General features: G+C 40.7%; 1 protein-coding gene across 1 annotated transcript in view; it reads left to right on the top strand.

The window, feature by feature from the left end:
* Positions 1-470: 470 nt before the first annotated feature.
* The window catches only part of DLGAP2 (DLG associated protein 2), a gene marked incomplete at its 3' end in the record, with an annotated part of 84,812 nt that continues 69,384 nt past the window's right edge, over positions 471-15,898 (top strand). The window contains exon 1 of the mRNA XM_080614742.1: positions 471-1,487. Within this exon, the coding sequence (XP_080470868.1) occupies positions 486-1,487 (1,002 nt within the window). The 5' untranslated portion in view covers positions 471-485. The remainder of the gene's footprint in view (positions 1,488-15,898) is intronic.

The raw sequence follows: 15,898 nt of genomic DNA, 5'->3' as shown, positions 1-15,898 counted from the left end.
ATACACTTAGGTTAAGACACCCAACTTAGAAACCACAGAAATAGAAACTAGACACATGTAACTTAAATGACTAACCACAAAGCTTGACATATGAATTCCAAATATCAAATAATAAACAGAATACTTGAGTGTATCCATTAAATCTATTTGAGTACATTTTCATGATGAATAGCTTCGTAAAATGTAGCACTCCTAGCAGGCAATTTTGCAAACAGGAAGGAGGCTGTATTGACCCCATAATTTGCTCGTAGTGAGCAATTTTAACCAGTTTTACAATGGTGAATGAAATTCCATGAATGGTCAAACTTTCGATCAAGCACGTAGAGAAAAAATGATTAGTTTTGCAATATTCTTGGATTTTGCAAGTTAATCTTTTAATCAGACATGTAACGTAGGTTTTATGTGTTCTCCTGACAGACCAGCAGTACTCATGGTCACCTTCTCAGCACTTCAATGAAGAAAGATACTCTCCTGCTTCGAGGAATATGAAAGGATTATCTGGTAGTCGCAACCAACCACAGTTATGTTCAGCTCATACCTGTGGCTTAGCATCCCCTGAAGATTGTGAACACACCCACGACCATATTCACCATGGGCAGGAGCCAAGGCAATCGTATCTTCTCAGCCCCACGGAGAGTTGCCCGATGGACCACCATCGTTGCTCACCACGGAGCTCCATTCATTCTGAATGCATGATGATGCCCATGGTAATGGGCGATCACATGTCAAGTAGCACTTTCCCCAGAATGCACTACAGCTCACATTACGACTCCAGAGACGACTGCGCCATGTCTCACGGTAACCCTAAGATTAACCGTATTCCTGCAAACCTTTTGGACCAATTTGAGAAACAGCTTCCTCTTCACCGGGATGGGTTTCACACTTTACAGTACCAGAGGACCTCAACAGCTGCGGAACAACGCAGTGAGAGCCCAGGAAGAATACGCCATCTTGTTCACTCAGTCCAGAAACTTTTTACTAAATCTCATTCTCTGGAAGGATCATCCAAGGGCAATGTTAATGGAACAAAGGGAGACAGTCGAGGGGATGACCATCATCACGGGCACCATTCCAAGCATAGCAAAAGGAGTAAAAGTAAGGAGCGAAAACCAGAAAGCAAGCATAAATCTGGAATGAGCAGCTGGTGGAGCTCTGACGATAATTTGGACAGCGATAGCACTTACCGTACCCCTAGTGTGGTAAATAGGCACCATGCAGATCATATATCCCATTGCTATCCTGAGGCACTCCAGGGGCATTTCGGGGATCTCTCATTGAAGACTTCCAAAAGTAACAATGATGTAAAGTGTTCAGCTTGTGAAGGGCTAGCTATGACCCCTGATGGTAAATATATGAAAAGGAGTTCTTGGTCCACGCTTACAGTAAGTCAGGCTAAGGAAGCATATCGCAAATCATCACTGAACTTAGATAAGCCTCTGGTTCATCAGGAAATCAAACCTTCCTTGAGGCCATGCCATTACCTTCAGGTAAGAGGAAGATTTTCTTAAGATTTGTAATGAAAAAGGATCACAGTTTATGCCATAGTTATCAAAAAAAATACAAGGATAATCTGTGTATCTCCCAAAGAGTATCTCTATCGCTCACCTAGTGCAGATATTCCATGAAAGTGAGAAAAATAACTTTTGCCTTTGTTTATAGGGCACAGATTAAAAACTATAAAACTGCTGTGATATAAATTAGTTTAAAGTCAGTGGATGTGTTTTAATCTTCGGAGCTCACACGGAACATCTTGATAAAATCCATATGTCAGAGTAAAAAGGGGCAGTTCTCCCAGCAGTCTGCAGCTAGAAAAAGTGTTTTGGATACATCTGTGTATGAGCAATCTCAAAAACAGGCTGTGTGGAATCCTGGTTTTGTGTTCTTTTATTCGTTTTGTCCATGTTTTTGTTAAGTTACAGGAGAATGGGTTTACTGGTGTGTTCAGTTGCTTTATTGTGAGGATAACTACTCACAAACTTCCTTTCAGTGACTGGGTCACCCAAGGTCATATTGAACTGAGCCTGTTTTGAGACCATACTATAAGCTATTCTTGTTAAAAGTTACATGGGTACTTTAGGGAGATAAATATTTCAGGCCTGGCACTCAGACTATTTGTGGTGACGTTCAGCACACTTGTTTTCTCTAGCAGCAACCAAGAAGTTCCCTCTTTCTCCTACCTTTAAACTTTTATACCTGCTGCTTGCTGCCATTTGCCACCCTGAAGTCATGCTAATTATGATGCTGCATCATGATCTGATTCTTAAAGCGATATGGGTTTAAAAAAATAGCTGCCAAAATACTTTTTGTAGACATTTACATCGTTAATATGGCCTAGGTCCAGCACAGTGCCAGGACAAGTGATGTTAGCATGGCAAGGTGTACAGAGACCTGCAGTGAGAGCAGAGCAGAAAAGAGTGAGTAGCCGGGATGATAACATCTTCAGCAAGCTTTGCTGCTGGAAAAAACCTAATATACAATTTTTCACTTAGATATTTTTACCAAGTACATCCTGCAAAGCCCACATTGTTCTGAGTACCTTCTCTTTTATTTCTTTTTAAGGAACTTGTCATTCATAGCTTAACTGATTCTCACGTTAACATTGGAAGTCTCCACTCCAGATTTATGCATTTAGAGATTTTCAGTTCAGGTGGGATCTGCAGAAACCAGCACAGACTAGCGACAACTGTTGTACTTGTGTGTAGGGTTCTCTCCCCTCTGAGATATAGGGGTCCAGTAATAATGAGACACACTTGAAGAGACAGATCTTTTCAAGTACATATGCAGATATCCAGGATCAATCTTCCCTTCCGAAACACAGAAAGTTCCTTATTGCAGAGAAAGGAAAATGAAATTGCAACCCTCATAGAATTACCATGCAAATTGATTCCAATTTTGTCTGGCACCTATGATATTTTATCATATCCAAGTACAGTTATCATGTATCTAAACCAACCTGTACTTACCTGGGAATTTTTAATCTAACTCAACAAGACGAAACTGTAAGTGCATCCTATGCAAAGACTTCCACTTGCATCTGTGTTCTAAAACCACATATACAGCTCCGACATTGTAGAGAAAGCTAGCTTTTTCCTTACCATGGCATACTCCTACACAGACAGATCTGGTTCCTCTACATCTCTGCCAAGTTTTGTGCTTTCCTTCTCATCATGTTTCACTGTTTCTTCTTCCTCCTTCTTTAGATCTCATTTTATTTTGCAGAACCACTGGTTTTCACTTTTCATGGATCACCTTCTTCCTCCCAACTTGTATCAGCATCTTCACGTGAATGTGAAACACTGAATTCACAAACTAACCTGCTTATTGCTAAGCTTTAGATCAAGCTCAGTGGCAAGCTTAGGGAGCATATTATTGACAGAGTCATTGTTTTATGTTTTTTTGTGAATTGGGAAGAATATAGAAAGGGGTTTTCATCCAGTAATGAGGAATGTTCATCCACTGGTAGGCTTATCCATCTTAAAATCTAGAAGTGAATTTAAATTTTTGCTGAGACTTCATGATCTTTGGTTTTAAGCCCTTTTACAACTAAGATAGTAGCCATTCTCTATTCACAGGGATCCTATAATGGAAAATTTTTAAGACTTGAGTACTCAGTTACTGCCATAAAGAATCTATAGTCATGTCCAAACCAATAATACCAGGAATTCTATAACAGGAATAGTCTCATTACAAAATAGTAAAATAAAATATATGGTCTGCAAAATCTGAATATGCCATTCAGACCATAGATATCCTTCAGACTGAGTAGGTGGCTTATTCACTAGCCCAAGGTCAGCAAACTAAGGGACCCTGCTCTGTCAATGTCATAACTAAATACTTAGTTTTGAAACTTCTGCTTTGAGGGATGCTGTGCTGTCACACTGCAGTCATTAAGACCAGAGATATAAGTTTCATTATTAGCTCTGCCACGAACTTTCTCTCTGACCCAGGAAATGTAATCTGTTAATCACTGCACACTTCAATTACTCTATCTGAAAAAGTAAGGAGGGATTTTTAACTTTTCTTATGGCAATGTAAGAAGCATCAACTAGGAAAGGTAGAGAAACATGTCAGGATCCCTAACCAGGATAGTTTACTGCCTTGCTCCAGAATATCTGGCAATGAGAATTCAAGGGATTATGAAGTTGATTATGCAGCAGCAGAATTCCCTGAGGTGCACAAGTGAACAGATTAGTGTAAAACCCCAGGCCCTTCAGAAGGTCTCTGTGTTCATGGGATTACAACACACGATATTAAAACATATTTCTCCCAAGTGATGTCAGCTATATATTTTTAAATTCTCTTTAAAGCAAAGCTGTGAAATTATAGCCCTTATAGATGAATACATAAACATGCATGATAATAATGAAAATTCTTTTTCTATGTTTACATATTAATATTATAAATTTGTAATATATATATGGCTTTTATTCTGTTACCTAGTTATATAGAACCATGGAATGGTTTGGGTTGGAGAGAATTTTAAGATCATTTAGTTCCAACCCCACTGTCATGGGCAGGGGCACCACACACTAAACCATGTCACCCATATGAGGATTCACTGTACCCAACTTACTTTTCTGTCTACTGGTATCCTTCTTGATATTTTTTATTTCAATGCTCGTATAAAATATTGCTATTTCTGTTTTCCACTGGAGAGTTTTGATAGACAAAGTCCCAAATGGGAAGACCACGGCAGTATCTTAGGCCCGTGCTTCAGACGATGCTGTCTGCATTGTGTTTCTGGGCTTTCATTTTGTCTTCTACAGTAATTACTGAGCTACTTCTTCCTTAAAACTGAAACTCCGAAAAGTGAACAAATGAAATTTCTTTCTAAGAAGGAAGCTTCTACCAAATGCAGAGATACCTGAAAACAGGAGATGAGAAAAGAGGTTTTGAAGGTGTCTGCAAATTATATGCTTGTCATGTACTAGAGTTGAATGCCGATATTTGTTTAACCTGGTAAATTTCCAAGTTCAGTCTCTTCGAGCTCCTCTCTCACAGTTTTACATTCTCTGCTCCTCCACAGAGGGTCCTTGAAGCTGGGGGATCTCTTGGACGAGTAGTATGCTGTTGGAAGTTAGAGGTGATTCAGCCAGAGTGCCTTGCTCCAGCTTGGGTGTTCATATAGCCCTGAAGTGGACAGTTTCAGAGAACTAATAGAAATAAGGCTGCATAAAATAGTGATTATTTTTCTCATCTAAAGTTTGGATCAGATTTGCATTATTTCTGTCACAGTGGAGGTGGTGGAAACATGCAGAAAGGAAGAAGAGAAGAAGAGTGGGAAGCCTGTTTGGGCTCCAGCTCATTGTTAAATCAATTTAGCTGTACTGTGAACCAGATGGTCAACTAGCACCACAAGAATAGAAAGCAGCCACTTGTAATTGTACACTAATAATATTTATCAGTTCTCGTGAATGATTAGCAACAGGTTTTATGCATTAGCCTTTAATTTCTGTTTTGAATGCAGATAAATTGAGCTACAAATGCATTTCTGGGCACCAAACCCTTCTGTCATCTCACTCAGCAGGCAGAATAGCCCAAGTAGATCACACATGCAGTAAAGCACGATTTGTATAGTTTTACCCATAGCAACTGCTACTGTTTTACATGTCATTTAAATTTTAATATAAAATATGTTAAGAAAAAGATAAATGAGTTGTGATATCTCTTCTGTCTTCATCAGCTGTTTTGGCTAATTAATTTCAACACATATACAGTGCAATGGCTTTGATTAATTTCACTCTGAGTACCAGTGAGGAGCAAAAATTTTTCAACATAAAAAATGGATGTGAGCTAGATAGCTGTGCTAAAATGATGAATGCAAAAGTGTCGCTTACAGTTTCCAGAACTGAAATACTTGTTAAAGAAAAGTAATTCCTACAATAAAGCCAAAAGATTGGCAAGAGCGTAGCACTCACCATCACTGAAGTTCTGGAGCACAGTGCTATGTGTCACTGATTAATATTCCTTCCTCAGCCATTCAGCAGCCTGTGAAGCAGCAAGCAAGCAAGGTAAACGTACCACAAGGTACAGTGAATGAATCAGCACTAAAATAACATGTTGTTCTAAAAATGGCTTCAGCCCACTCCTGTCTTCCTAGTGCATTCAAGTACTAGCGTCATCCTTTACAGCAGTGGAACTGCTAAGCATGTGGGTAATAATGTCAGCTCTGTACTCTACAGGATGAAAGAAAAGCACAAGAGTTGGTCTCTTAAAAAAAGAAAAAGAGAAAAAGCAGTAGTTTCAACAAGGCTTTTTGCTGGTTTAACTTATGCCTACATAGAGAAGAGCTTTGAGGACAAGCTAATGAATGGATAGGCATTAAGCCCTCAGTTACATTTTTCCAGGAACTCTGCTGGGGACAGGATGGATTCTCACAAATCCCATTGCCCATCCATGGGGTGGATTTTAACTCAGTACACTTTTCTCAACTCTTTGTCTTTGTTAAATTAGATTGTATCTGTTTGCTCGACATAAATCATAGAATCATAGGATACTTCGGGTTAGAAGGGGCCTTAAAAATAAAACTCATATATGAACTAGAGAAACTGCATCCAATACTCTACCAACTGATGCATGCTGTGGAGCTAGCCAGAGCTAGCAGAGTTTGGATGCTAGCATCCCATTCACTACCACCCACGCTGTCTTCACAATGATTTATGACCAGCCACCACTCCAGAATTAACTGGCTTGTTTCCACAGCAGGAAAAGCTAGTATAGATAGCAGGGTAGCTGGGTGGTCTGCATCCTAAATCAGCATGGACATGTGCTGTACCATTTTGATTTCTACACCCTCTTACGGTCCCACAAAGATGTCTCAGCTTGCCGTGTGCCCTTCCAGTCAGGAGTGAAGATGTGCAAGAGAGACTTGTAATGCCCAGACAGTAAGGAAAATGATGGGACAGTTAATGGCCCACAGCCTATTCGTAGTGTTAATGTCAGCCTGCAATTTCTGGTGCAGCACCTGGGGCTACTCTGTGGAGTTATTCCCCAGGTCAGTGAGGGTGGAATTCTCCTGTAAAGAGCAACAAGATCAGCCACTTGTACTTGTTCCTTGTAATGCTTTCTCCCCTATCATATCTGAGGTACTGCACTTCAGATTTTAACACCATTTAAAAAAAAAAAAAAAAAAAGGATTTAATACAACTGACACTTCCCTGTATTCACAGAACGCTGCTGGTTTTGTGCATCAGAAAACCCAGAATACTTCTTAGATACCATATCCAAGAAGAAAAGGAGGGAAAATGAAGGGAAAGAAAATTAATACATTCAATGAATGATAGTGTAAAGCTCTGACCAAACAGTTGTCTCAGTTACTGGTATTCTGAATTACTGTGTTAATCAGTGATACAACAGAGTACTGCTCCCATGCCCATGTACGCTCATATTGACTGAAATTAATTGCTGAAGCTTTTTTGCAAACAAGAGTAGAAAGATTTCCGAGTTAGTATTTTCTAAAAGCTGCCAAAACAAGTCCCTATTACCGTTGAAATATCAAAGGCCGGTGTAGAAAAGGGAGGCCGTGATCCCACTACCCTTTAATCAGGGGGAATTATCTTCCTTTATAACATTAGTACAGTGTGTTGCCAAATTGTTTTTCAACATTTACTTCACTGAAGCTGAAGGCTGACCTTTGCAATTGTTACTCAAAGGTGCCACTGGGTCTGAAGAAGTTTTCAGCCAGGAGTGACTTATTATTTTATACACTCAGGCCAGTCACATCTATCAAACAGGACTGCCAGGAATGCACACTCAGGGCTGTAATGACTGTAGGCTTGCTGCCTAGGGCAGACCTAGATCCTCTCCTGAGTAGTCTGTGCCATTTTTTCTGCAAGGAGTTGACTGTAAAAATGTTGAAGCATTCAGAAATGTTGCTTTGATTTTCTTTTTGCCTTCTGGTTTTGGTCATCTCACAGTGTTGTGCTTAAAGGTTATTTGTTAAAGTGGAGTTGCAGGCATGTTTAAATGGCTGAATGTGTCTATAAAAAAGTTACTAATAATACTGCCCTAGTACTTCTGGCAGGACAACTGGTCTTCTGAAAAGTGTGCAGATAGTTAAGTGTTACGCAGTAGATAGGGAAAAAATACTAATTTTACTCTGTAAGCTAAATAATTACAGTCATCTGGAGTTAACTGCTCAAACCTTAGTCAGTCATTAGTTAAAATGAGAACAATGAATGAAGGACAAATATATATATATTATATAGCCTTTAAAAATATTTATGTTTTAAAGACATGCATTGTTTTTTCTGTAGTAGCTTTATAACAAACAGAAAAAAAAAAAAAAAAAAGCTTGTATCATTTCCTGCTTAGATTAAATAAGACACTGTTTAGGACAGGCCACCTTTTGGGTTGGCTCTGGTATACTGTGTTTAGCCTTGTCTAGCCCTATAATACCTCTGCAACACTGGAGTCCTTCCTACATCTGCAACCTCTGTGTTTTAGAGGTGTTGTGCCTTGTAATTACGTTGGGAGCACCTCTCCTTTTGTTTTTTTAAGGAATTTTTTCTCTTGCTCTATTTTTCTGGGACCATGAATGGTCTGTAGGGTCTTCCCCCACTCACACAGGTAAGGTAACAACTCTGAAGTGTCTGCAGTGGTAAAGGCAAAGATACTTCGAGGAGTCCTACAGGTGATTTTGGCTGACAGGTCATGCAATGAGAGTCTAGACTGAAGGGGCTGTCTTCACTGGCAAAGGCTCTGACTGCACCACCCAAGTCTTGGAAGGCAGACGCAGGGACTGTGAGAATGAAGACCCTAGGCCCAGTGTAGGAGAGGATCTGGTTCAACACCATCTTAAAAAACCTAAACGTACACAAGTCCATGGGACCTGACAACATCCATCCGCGGGTCCTGAAGGAGCTGGCGAATGAAGTTGTTAAGCCCCTGGCCATCATATTTGAAAAATCATGGCAGTCAGGTGAAGTTCCCGATGACTGGAAAAAGGGAAATATAACCCCCATTTTCAAGAAGGGGAAAATGGATGACCCAGGGAATTACAGACCAGTCAGTCTCACCTCTGTGCCTGGCAAAATCTTGGAGCAGATTCTCCTGGAAGGCATGCTAAGGCACATGAAAAACAAGGAGGTGCTTGGTGACAGCCAGCATGGCTTCACTAAGGAGAAATCCTGCCTGACCAATTTGGTGGCCTTCTATGATGGGGCTACGGAACTGATGGACAGGGGCAGAGCTGTTCATGTCATCTACCTGGGCTTGTGCAAAGCCTTCGATACTGTCCCACACGACATCCTTGTCTCTAAATTGGGGAGACATCAATTTGATAGATGGACCACTCAGTGGATAAAGAACTGGCTGGATGGCCGCACGCAAAGAGTTGTGGTCAATGGCTCAATGTCCGGCTGGAGACCAGTAACGAGTGGTGTCCCTCAGGGATCGGTGTTGGGACCGGTCTTGTTCAACATCTTTGTTGGTGACATGGACAGTGGGATTGAGTGCGCCCTCAGCAAGTTTGCCGATGACACCAAGCTGTGTGGTTTGGTTGATACGCCGGAGGGAAGGGATGCCATCCAGAGGGACCTCGACACGCTTGTGAGGTGGGCTGATGCCAACCTTATGAAGTTTAACCATGCCAAGTGCAAGGTCCTACACCTGGGTCGGAGCAATCCCAGGCACAGCTACAGGTTGGGCAGAGAAGAGATTCAGAGCAGCCCTGCAGAGAAGGACTTGAGGGTGTTCGTTGATGAGAAAATGAACATGAGACGGCAGTGTGAGCTCGCAGCCCAGAAAGCCAACCGTATCCTGAGCTGCATCAAGAGGAGCATGACCAGCAGGTCGAAGGAGGTGATCCTGCCCCTCTACTCTGCTCTCCTGAGACCTCACTTGGAGTATTGTGTGCAGTTCTGGTGTCCTCAACATAAAAAGGACATGGAACTGTTGGAACAAGTGCAGAGGAGGGCCACGAGGATGATCAGGGGAGTGGAGCACCTCCCATATGAAGAGAGGCTGAGAAAGTTGGGGCTGTTCAGCCTGGAGAAGAGAAGGCTGCGTGGAGACCTCATAGCAGCCTTCCAGTATCGGAAGGGGGCCTACAAGGATGCTGGGGATGGACTATTCATTAGGGACCGTAGTTATAGGACAAGGGGTAATGGGTTAAAACTTAAACAGGGGAAGTTTAGATTGTATATATGGAAGAAATTCTTTACTGAGAGGGTGGTGAGGCACTGGAATGGGTTGCCCAGGGAGGTCGTGAATGCTTCATCCTTGGCGCTGTTCAAGGCCAGGTTGGATGAGGCCTTGGGTGGCATGGTTGAGTGCGAGGTGTCCCTGCTCATGGCAGGGAGGTTGGAACTAGATCGTCTTAAGGTCTTTTCCAACCCTAACTATTCTATAATTCTATGATACTTTATTTTCCCATTTCTGAAAATGGCAGGTGACCCCCCCCCCCCCCGAGCAGGAGTGTACGCCTCATGCACTTTGAGAGTCTTGTCTCTCACAGCTTCATCAGTCACAAAAAGCAGGCTATTTTTCTTCATTGTGCTGTGCAGATAGCTGGGCTCCATTCACTCTGCAAATGTGGTTCGGGCAATTCAGTTTACCTCTCCCAAAAATATCACAGAATTACAGAATCATAGAATAGTTTGGGTTGGAAGGAACCTTCAAAGGTCATCTAGTCCAATCTGCCTGCAATGAGCAGGGTCATCTCCGACTAGATCAGGTTGCTCAGAACCACATCCAGCCTGACCTTGAATGTGTCCAGGGATGGCACATCCACCACCTCTCTGGGCAGCCTGTGCCAGTATCTTACTACCCCCATTGTAAAGAATGTTTTCTCACATCCAGCCTGATGTGAGATCTCCCCTCTTTTAATTTTAAACCATCACTCCTCATCCTATCACAACAGGCCTTGCTAAAAATCTCTCCCCATCTTTCTTATAAGCCCTTTTTAAGAACTGAAAAGCTGCAATAAGTTCTTCTTGAGTCTTCTCTTCTCCAGGCTCAACAACCCCAATTCTCTCAGCCTGTCTTCATAGGACAGGTGGTCCAGGCAGCTAATCATTTCTGTGGCCCTTCTCTGGACCCTTTCCAACAGGTCTTTAGCCTTTTGATGCTTGGCTTCAGCAGAATTTGCGCTGTGGTTAAATTAATTCATTTTATAGCAAAAGATGTAAAGGCAAAAGATTGAGAGGCTGTATAGATCTAGGTTCCCTTTTAAATACAGGCAAAGCCCTCCCTTTATTCCAAGCTCAACTCACGTCAAAGTTCTGGCACAAGATCTCAGTGAGCTCCAGGCTTAGCAGACTAAAATCAGTTACAGTGTGGACAAGCCCACCACTGCCATATGACTGCCCTTCGCTCCACTGTATCAAAACAGCACAGAATCCAGGGAGTCCCAGAGAGACACAGCAACATAGCAGAGGATTTGCAGGTGGCTGTACTGCAGGGGTCTTTGCCAGCAATAAAAGCACAGTGGGTCATGATGTGGAAATTTGGCCAACATTCATCCAAACAGTATAAACAAAGCCACAGATTCCTCACAACACTATTTACAGTATCCTCAGATTACAGTGTTGCTGGAGAACCAGTCAGGAAACATGGTGATGGTTTTTTTTTTTTTTTTTTTTTTTTTGAGTTCATCACTGTTGAGATACGAGCTATAAAGTATTTAAATGAACACTGTTCTGTAGAAAATACAGTAGTGGCCAAACAATCTTGAAAACACTGGGCAGAAGTCTTCTTTCCATCAAGGATCAGTTAACTTTTTGTGTGTAGCTTGGAATTACATATGAAAAGCTAAAATCAGGCAGTAAATAGTGCTGGTTCTGGCTTGCCTATCTGAACATCTCCCAGCTGGAATATTATGTCTGTATTCTGTGATCTTCATGGGTGTCCAGTCCATTCCCAACTCCTAAATTCCTGAATTCATGTAGTTTTCAATCTAATGTAAAACAAACGTGGTTTGCGATCTGTGTGATTTTATTCCTCTTCCTGTGGTACTATGGCTGTTCATAGCAAAGCTGGAGAAGAGCTGGCAAGGCAAAGATGCCTCTTGCTTTCTCAGATTAGCTGCTGCTGTGATGGGCAATGCCAACAGACTTTCAGGGAATGCTGCAAGAACTCTCAGTGCTTCTGAGCTGTCAAGAAGCTCAGGGAGTAGTGGGTGGCATGTGAAAATTAAAGCGAATTACAAGGATTGGCATTGTTAGTGGTGAGGAGTCCCTGGTATATTTGTAGAGATTTTTGAATGGCTTCATTGTATAATTCATGTTCTTAAAAAATTAAATAAATGCGAAGATTAAAAGAAGCACAGAAAAAAACTAGTCCAAAATGTGCACTAAGAATGACGCTGAGATGTAGGCACAAGGTTAGCTACTGAAGGAACAAAGTTTTATATTCAGATAGACCTATGGGGTCTAGGGTCCACATCCAGTTAAAAAGGTAATGGCATTAGTGTCATTAACTTCAGAAGAACATCCTAGTAATTGGTCAGTGTTTCTTCTCCATCAAAATTTGTGAAAACACAGGAAGTCCGGCTCTCACGTCCCATTATAACATCAAGGAAACTTTCCACCATGCTAAAAAGCATTTCTATCTGCCTTGCAAGATTGTCATCTACTTACATCTACTTGCAGTGGTGCACAAAGGCTGTTTTTTGAGGCTCCTTGAAGAAGGCATGATTTAAGAGAAAACATCTTACCTACATTTTAGATTGTGTCCTTCTATTTTTTCATTTTTGGGACATCTTCTTGACTAGGCAGAGAAAACGTACAACTACAAAAATTATATATCTACTACATAGTGTTTCTTACCCTGCTTTATATCATCAGTAATCTAATTTCATCCACAGATGGCTTCTGCTAGTAAAATGTGAAATGTATATTTCTAAAATACTGTTTAGATCAGAATGAATATTTCAGTGCATTTTACATCTGCATGTTAATTAAATTTCACAGGACTGCTATGAGGTAGGCAATCCTCATTTTAACCTTTGAGAATGAGAAATATGAGGAAGTGATAGTTCCCTCAGTTGAAGCCATATATTTAGAAATGTTTCATTCTAGATAGTAAAATGATATGCCAGATTTTAAGCAGATCAGTAGTTTAGTGGTCGAACACCTTTAAAATTATGGAAGCTGTGAGCAAATGTCATAGAAGTGAGTGGAACAACAGGAGCAAATCTGTTTCAAAATGACAGTGGATGTTGCTTGTTTGACTTTTTTATCTAAATACGAAACTGAAATAAAAAAAAACCTGGTCAAAGTGGTCAAAGTCCAGAAGAATGAACATTTCATTGCTTCTTCCAATTTTGACATGCAAAATTGGGTGTCCACACTGCTAGCACTAGTTCCTGGATGGGAGCCTAGTTTACCTATCTCTAATTAGATATAAGGAAAAACCTTTTTCTTCTTGAGTGTGGTCAAACACTGGAACTGGCTGCCTAGAAAGGCTGTGGAGCCCCCATCTTCGGAAACATTCAAAACCCAGCTTGACACGGTCCTGGGTAACCTGTTGAACCTGACCTTGCCTTGAGCAGGAGTCAGGACGAGAGCCCTCCAGAGTCCCTTCCAACCTCAGCAATTCCATGGTTCCTAGTTTGCTCCGGAGGTTTGGTGAATTCATCCCCGTTTTCCCTGACAACACACTGATGTTTGCATGCAGACTGTGCAATCGGAGAATCAGGGGACAAACTTACTACCAAAGTCCAACCAGGGGTCCAAAATCCTTTTCTTTTGAAAGGTCTAATCTGAGCACAACCAAGACACCCAACAGGAAGGACTTCTAGCAAAACATAAGGATAGTGACTCTCCTAAAACAAGGAAATTCATTTTCACAGTAGCAAAGTTTCTAGAATACCCACTGTGAAGATGTGAGTTCAGTTTCTTCCTCAGCCTGTACAGGGTCAAACCCCATCTTCTCAGTTCCCCAAACTGCATTCTGAGCAGCAGCCTGAAAGGCAATTTGGAGTGGAGGGACTTTTTTTTTTTTTTAAACTAAGCTCCCTCGTTCCAGGTGTCTGGATCACAAGACTGGAACACACCCTTTCTTTGTACATGAAGTCCTTTTCTAACCAGCCCTCCCCAGGCAATCTGTCAGTGTTCCCTGAAAAAGCCATGAGTTACAAGAAGAGGAGGAGAAAATGCTAGTTTATTTATCAACCCTAGGTAATCTCCTTACCGAGAGCTTCAACTGCTATGGTTTAGAAGGTGAACAATAACATCTTCCACTTCCATACCATCATGGAAAGGAAAAATAAGGCTGCTCAATTCTTTGCAAAAAAAAAATCTCAATTTGTTCTATCAGAACGTAGTTTTAGGTTGTGAATGGGAAATTACAGAAGGGCCTTTTTGCTGCCGGTAATCACTTACAATGAACCCAAGAAAGAAGTGCTTTGCATTTTGGTTGCTAACTACAGGGACCTTTTGGATGCTACTCTGAAGGAGATAACTCTTCTAAGTGCCTTTTATGGGGAATCTGGGGTCCTACCTAAAGTTATGGAAGTCATTCTCAGGATCAGCTCCATAAAATGTAGAAAGTTTTAGGTAGCAGGTTCTTTAATAAAATTGGTGCTAAGTGACTAATGTAAGATATCACAGTGAGTCAGTAGCAGACCAATTGAAACATCCCAAATATTCTGAAGCTGGTTGTGCTCCTCACAGCAACAGTGCATGAAATTTATGAAAGAGACTCATCATTCTATGTAACAGTTATAACCAAATCAGCAGCCGGTGACAAAAATTAAATGAAAAGATCCAGAACTTGTCAGCTCATTGTTTTACAAAAAAGGAAATTCATATGGTAATATGCAGTCTAACTCCTCTGTGGAAAGAAACTACACATACAAGGTTTCATGTTAACATCTAGAACAGGACGAAGGCCTTTTTAGATATTATAAATATCAGCATTCATCACTATATGCAAGTAGATAATTAGGGTTATTATTCCAAATTAGCATCTGCAAGCCCTGCAGATGGGGATTTCAGGGACTGGTAACTATTGTAAGAAAGCATTTCTGCAAGCTACAAAGCCCTTTTCATGTTCTGGAAAAAGCACATCTAATGACCCTAACACATGTTGTTGAACATTTTTATTAATATTTCAAAATAAAAATCTTTCCTGCCCTAGTGTAATGCTTCTGCTTTTCTTTAAAGCTATGCTCGGGTCTGCAGGGGCCTGGATTTGGAAAGATTTTTCCAAGTATTTAATCTGTCAGTTGAAGTAAATGATGGACAAAGCTGAGCTGGGAGTCAAATTTTGCTTTGCTGTTCTCAAACCATGAAGAGGAACAATGTCAAGGGCCCTTTCATTAGCTTTTGAAGACAGCAAAAGGGCTGCAGCTGTTTTCCTAGGCTTTGCATGAAACCTTCTGAGAGAACACATTGTCAAACTTGCTTGCCAGGATCCAGAAGCATTTTCCTTGTGTTCATTGTATTCTGCCCCTTTGAATGGCTCAAGGGTAAAAAAATACACATATTTTAATTTTGAATAATGTTTTTTTCAACCATAAATGCTTCTGTGATAGTCAACAAGTTACTCTAATTAGAAAGGGATTCTTGATGCATCTGTGTGAGTACATCACAAGCACAAATGGAGCGGACTTTTGCAGGTTTTAACTCTTATGTGAATTCATTTAACTTATGAATTCAAAAAGCAAAAGAAATGTAATCAACAAAAACCAGCAAAGCACATAACTAGGATATGTCCTCATGAAGCTCCTTATCACAGTGAAGAAACTTAATTTTTTAGATACTTTAATGTAAAAAATCAGTCATTTCTATCTTTTAAAGTAAGATTTCAACTTCAATCAACAAATAAGCCTGTACTTACTCATTTAAATCAGTCCTTAGCTAGTTATTTGAACATGAAATTTCAGACAAAAGAAAGTTGGGAAACTAATCATTTTTTTTGCATTTCAATAAAAGTTTATTGATAAATGTCTTTT

Source organism: Psittacula echo (assembly GCF_963264785.1).
Source record: "Psittacula echo genome assembly, chromosome: 4".
Lineage (NCBI taxonomy): Eukaryota > Metazoa > Chordata > Aves > Psittaciformes > Psittacidae > Psittacula > Psittacula echo.
This window is presented reverse-complemented; position numbering and strand designations above follow the sequence as displayed.